Source organism: Lissotriton vulgaris, chromosome 2_1, assembly GCF_964263255.1.
Source record: "Lissotriton vulgaris chromosome 2_1, aLisVul1.2, whole genome shotgun sequence".
Classification (NCBI taxonomy): Eukaryota; Metazoa; Chordata; class Amphibia; order Caudata; family Salamandridae; genus Lissotriton; species Lissotriton vulgaris.
Genome location: NC_141687.1, coordinates 1,963,431,523 through 1,963,437,522, shown reverse-complemented (window position 1 = coordinate 1,963,437,522; position 6,000 = coordinate 1,963,431,523). Strand labels below are relative to the sequence as shown.

Here is a 6,000-nt window from a genome sequence, read left to right as displayed (position 1 = left end):
CAGGGATGTAAGGATTTATACCTTCATGCGGCCTCCACCTGGAGCTGATACAGGGCTGATGACTGGGGGAGCTATGACCTTTTAATTTTCAAGTAATTGTTAGAGCTATAGCTGCATTCTGTACTGCATATCATTTGTATAGTCCAGCTGTGATTTATGGGTTTATAAACAATGAACCAGTCGGAGAAAATATCCCAGCACTCTGGCTGTCTACGTGGTACTTTAGGAAAACCTGAAAAGTTCTTCCTTGCAGAAATGTAAACGCAGGTTGAAGGGCTGTGGGATTTATGGGCTAACACTACTTTCAGCATCACAGATTTTTGTGTTTTTTCAACAGGAGTAGCTGTTTCCCAGTGAGCGGCTTTACCTTGTTACCCTCAAGTTAATATTTTCTCGACCAGCTGTGGACTAATCGACTTTCTGCTGACAGTGCCTTGCAGACATTCAAAAGGATCACGGAGCAGTCCGCTTTTTCATTTTGTAAACAATTATCACTTGTGAAAATGGCGAAAGGATTCTACATCAGCAACTTGCTGGCCATGGTGTGCGTTTTGTTTGCCGTGACTGCCATTGCGACGATCATCGGGCTGTCCGTCGTATATTCCAAAGAGATGTATAAAAATATGAGACCAAGTCCCACCGTGCCTACGAATGGGACTGGAACCACAACCGCAGAACCCACCACTCCGCAGCCAAACAACCCGTGGAACAGGAGACGGGTCCCCAAATCCCTGATGCCGCAACATTATGACGTGGAGCTGCAGCCCTACCTGGAGAAGGACGCCGAAGGCCTCTACATCTTTAAAGGGAGTAGCACCGTGTATTTTAGGTGCGAAATCGCCACTAACCTTGTCCTGATCCACAGCAACAAGCTGAACTACACCATGCAGGGCGGATTCCTCGTTTCACTGGCTGTCGCGGATGGATCTACCGCTCCGGGCATTAAGAGCACATGGCTGGAGGTACCAACCCAGTATCTGGTGGTGGAGCTGAACAAAGACCTAGAAGTTGGTAAAACATATGTTTTGCTCAGTCAGTTCACCGGGGAGCTGGCAGACGACCTGTCCGGGTTCTACAGAAGTGAATACAAAGAGGGGGATGAAACCAGGTAAGACTTTCGGTGTGTGCTTCTTTCTTGGAATGTGTACAAAATGAATGTGAATCTATACAAGCCATGCGTATCTTCTCAGTCCTTCAGTGAATTATTTTCATCTTGTAAAGTATTGACGCTTAAAGAGGCACACAGGCTCTTCCATACATACGATTAACTAAATTCAAGCAGCCTCATTACGGATGAAACATATCTTTTAATTCCTAAAGATTCTAAAAAATGCACTTGAACAATGGATCGTTTATTACTTTGGAACTTTGACATTAAGAGGTGGTGGTAATACATTTCAATGTTTGCTGAACTCATATTTATGATTTGGCGCAACAGCACATGTCGCCAGACAATTATGCCAGAACCATCAGGAGAGGGGACTTGGCTCCGCCCAGATGTTGGGAGCCAGGAGTACATGTTATGTTTGGGCAGAAGTTGTGTGCTTCCACAAAATGTGGCTGTCCCCCCCCTCCCACAGCTGTGATCATTTTGTTTGTTTATCCAGCTGCCTGGGATTGAGCTTCAACGAACTCACATGTGCAACTGTAATACTATCAAAGCTTCTTAAATAACTAGATAATTTATGCTGTATGTCTGTGGCAGCAGCACAGATGGGACTAGGGCAGTCACTGATTTATAGGTCTGTCTTGACAGTACATTCATGAGCCAGACCTATTGGTATTGCCAATGCTTGTTTATAATGTTAACTTACAAACTGTTTTACTTGCAGAAATGTTAGTTGATACTTTCAGCTCGATTTAGAGTTTATTGCCCAGGTACTCCACCACAAACATGACCGGTATCTCATTCACTTTATTGCAAGTGCCATAGGATAATACACTTGTAGTTAAGTGGACGGGAACGCCTCACATTTATGACTCAGTAACCCATCTGCCAAACTCTTAAAAAACACTTAGGAGCTTAATACACCCACCTGTTATTGACCCAGCGCTGGAAGCTTCATTGATTCTCCTTTTATTGATACAGCTGTGCGCTAGGACAATAAAAGTTGGTGGGCAGGAGAGAGGTGTTTTCAGTCTCTCTCCTGCTCTGTGAGGTGACTTTGAGCTTCATGCAGGCAGAGTCCGCCTTCAAGAACCTCAAAATAACGGTGCCAAGCCTGTATAACAAGCATTTGCAATGCAATAGGTCTCGCATTTGCGAAATTTTAAGCTATTGACATTGTAAATTACAATGCCTTCTATTTATATGTTTTCAAAACCAACACTTAGATAAAGGTTTGTTATTTACAATGCCAGTAGCTCAAAGTCTTGCAAATGCAAGACCTATTGCATTGCAAATGCTTGTTCTGCATGTGTGTTCGGGATGTGTGATGTTAGACGCCTGAGTCTCTAAAAGCTTGAGCTTGGCTCGGACTCAGCTTGAGGGTCTCGTGGAACCTCTGGCCCAAAACAAGCCAAAAATGTATGGAGGAGAAGTGGCCCAATGGCTAGAGCTGCAACGTTTGAACATGGAGAATCTCTTGGAATCCCAGTCTTGACTCAGCACTCGTTGAAACTGGGTAAATAATTCAAACTTCATGTGTCTAAAAAAAGATTTCACGTAGTCTGTCTATGCTGTGAGGTTCATAATGTTCTTGGACAGGTTTTTGCTAAGAAAACTGCAAAACGAGACATCTGGCTGCATCCCCACCCCCTCTAAACTCATACATCAATAATTGAACACAAAGCATTACCGTTTGATATGAAAGAGATACACAGCTAGTGAAGCTACAAACCCTGGTCTCGATCCCACTTCCCTGCTTGACCAAAGTGTGTGATCCTTAGCAAGTATATTATTTCACCATGCCTCCTTTTTCTTCATCAGCACATATACGAGCACCTTCAAATACCCGAATTCAGGATGTGTACCCTAAAAAAGAAAACGTGCTAAATAAGCTATAATGGTGCTCCTACTATAATAAAAATCTAAGCCACACCTAGAGTGCAAAAGACAACTGACTTGCATCTTAGCTCACTGGTGGTATGGTCTTAGGAGCGGATGTGGTGGGTTGGTTGGAAATTAAGAAACTCTTAATGCATTGATATAATCTAATGTACCAGGGTGCGTTATAGAAATGCACATTTTAGACTTTCCAAGACATTTCAACACATGATATTTGTTGCAGGATTTGCACACCAAATGTTTTCAGGACGGCTCATGCAGGGGCTCTTCGAGCCCAGCTAGACCCTTGGCTCAGCTCTCTTTGTTCATTTGCTGGCTGGCTGGTGCAACTCTAATCTATAGTCCCCAGACTCAAGGGGTGAGGCTCCGATTGCCACTTAAAGGCGAACACCTAACATCCCTGTTCTGGTAAGTTGACCACATGGCTGCTTGTCACCAGCACACCACTTTTCCATTCCTGATTTCCATTCGTTTCATATCACAGTGCATGCTGGGATCTGTAGTCTTGATTCATTTAAATTGAGACAATTGAACCATCACACCTGATAATTATACGTAAAAGCAAAGTGTTGGAATGCCAAAGAGGTGTCCTGGTGATCAGGAGCCCTCTGGTTACCGCTGGACAGGCTCCAGACCGCCACCTACATAAGTAAAATACAGTTAGGCTCTGGGGTTAGTAGGAATCTATGAGAATTCCGCAGTGCGAGCTTGACAACCAGGTCTCCTTTTTCAGTTTCCCTGGGAATTTATGGACAGATACGTGTCATTCTTTCTATACGTCACATCCTGTTTTAAGGTTTTGTTTCACCCTACAAGGCAGCTGGTTGAGTTGAATGTTCACCTCTGACATGCAAGTTGAACAGTAAATTATAAATCTAAATCCCAGCCCGACCTGCCTTATATTCAGGGCTTATTGTAAGCCGGTGCGGCCACTGGCCATTATTTTACCTCATCAGATATGGACCTAGCAGGACAGAGAAAAAAAAAACATCAACGGGGAGGTAGAGAAAAACAAAAAGAACAAGCTGGCTCTGTGGAGCTGACGGGGGAATGGAAATTGAAAGAGTGCGATCCGTGCTGCAAGATTCCGGGGACAGGAGAGGTGCACGCGTACGGAGTGCGCATCTCCTGTCTGTACGTGGGCTCATCTCCTGTCCGCGTGTACCATCGCCTGTCTCCCTTCGGCACAGAAAGCGGCAACAATAAAGTCTCTAGTAGCTCAAAGTCTTGCAAATGCGAGACCTATTGCATTGCAAATGCTTGTTCTGCATGTGTGCTCGGTATGTGTGATGTTAGACGCCTGAGTCTCTAAAAGCTTGAGCCTGGCTCGGTCACAGCTTGAGGGTCTCGTGGAACCTCCGGCCCAAAACAAGCCAAAAATGTATGGAGGAGATGTGGCCCAGTGGCTAGAGCTGCAACGTTTGAACATAGAGAATCTCTTGGAATTCCAGCCTTGACTTAGTACTCTCTGAAACTGGGTAAATCATTCAAACTTCATCTGTCTAAAAAAAGATTTCACGTAGTCTGGGTTTGCTGTGATGTTTAAAATGTCCTTGGACAGGTTTGTGCTAAGAAAACTGCAAAACGAGACATCTGGCTGCATCTCCACCCCCTCTAAACTCATATATCAATAATTGAACACAAAGCATTTCCGTTTGATATGAAAAAGATACACAGCTAGTGAAGCTACAAACCCTGGTCTCAATCCCACTTCCCTGCTTGACCAAACAGTGTGAGCAAGTATATTATTTCACCATGCCTCCTTTTTCTTCATCAGCACATATACGAGCACCTTCAAATACCCGAATTCAGGATGTGTACCCTAAAAAAGAAAACGTGTTAAATAAGCTATAATGGTGCTCCTACTATAATAAAAATCTAAGCCACACCTAGAGTGCAAAAGACAACTGACTTGCCTCTTAGCTCACTGGTGGTATGGTCTTACGGGCGAAGGGGGTGGGTTGGTTGGAAATTAAGAAACTCTTTAATGCATTGATATAATCTAATGTACCAGGGTGCATTATAGGAATGCAAATTTTTGAATTTCCAAGACATTTCAACACATGATATTTGTTGCATGATTTGCACGCCAAATGTTTTCAGGATGGCTCATACAGGGGCTCTTCGAGCCCAGCTAGACCCTTGGCTCAGCTCTCTTTGTTCATTTGCTGGCTGGCTGGTGCAACTCTAATCTATAGTCCCCAGACTCAAGGGGTGAGGCTCCGATTGCCACTTAAAGGCGAACACCTTACATTCCTGCTCTGGTAGGTTGACCACATGGCTGCTTGTCACTAGCACACCACTTTTGCATTCTTGATTTCCATTAATTTTATGTCACAGTGCATGCTGGAATCTGTAGTCTTGATTCATTTAAATTAAGACAATTGAACCATCACAACTGATAATTATACGTAAAAGCAAAGTGCTGGAATGCCAAAGAGGTATCCTGGTAATCAGGAGCCCTCTGGTTACCACTGGACGGGCTCCAGCCTGCCACCTTCATAAGGAAAATACAACCAGGCCCTGGGGTTAGTAGGAATCTGTGAGAATTCTGCAGTGTGAGCGTGACAACCAGGTCTCCTTTTTGCAGCTTCACCGGGAATTTATGGACAGATCCGTGTCATTCTTTCTGTACGTCACATCCTGTTTTAAGGTTTTGTTTCTTCCTACAAGGCAGCTGGTTGAGTTAAATGTTCACCTCTGACATGCAAGTTGAACCGTAAATTATAAATCTGAATCCCAGCCCTACCTGCCTTATATTCAGGGGTTATTGTGAGCCGGTGCGGCCACTGGCCATTATTTTACCTCATCAGATATGGACCTAGCAGGACATAGAAAAAAAAACATCAACGGGGAGGTAGAGAAAAACAAAAATAACAAGCTGGCTCTGTGGTGCTGATGGAGGGAGGGAAACTGAAAGTGCGCAATGCACAAGGTGCCAGCCTCCAGGGACAGGAGATGTGCACGTGTACGGAGTGCACATCTCCTGTCCG

General features: G+C 44.3%; 1 protein-coding gene across 1 annotated transcript in view; it reads left to right on the top strand.

Annotated features, from left to right (window-relative positions):
• Positions 1–337: 337 nt before the first annotated feature.
• LOC147733567 (aminopeptidase Ey-like) overlaps positions 338–6,000 on the top strand; it is a 538,593-nt gene continuing 532,930 nt past the window's right edge. The window contains exon 1 of the mRNA XM_086958155.1: positions 338–1,108. Coding sequence (XP_086814281.1) covers positions 504–1,108 — 605 coding nt within the window. The 5' untranslated portion in view covers positions 338–503. The remainder of the gene's footprint in view (positions 1,109–6,000) is intronic.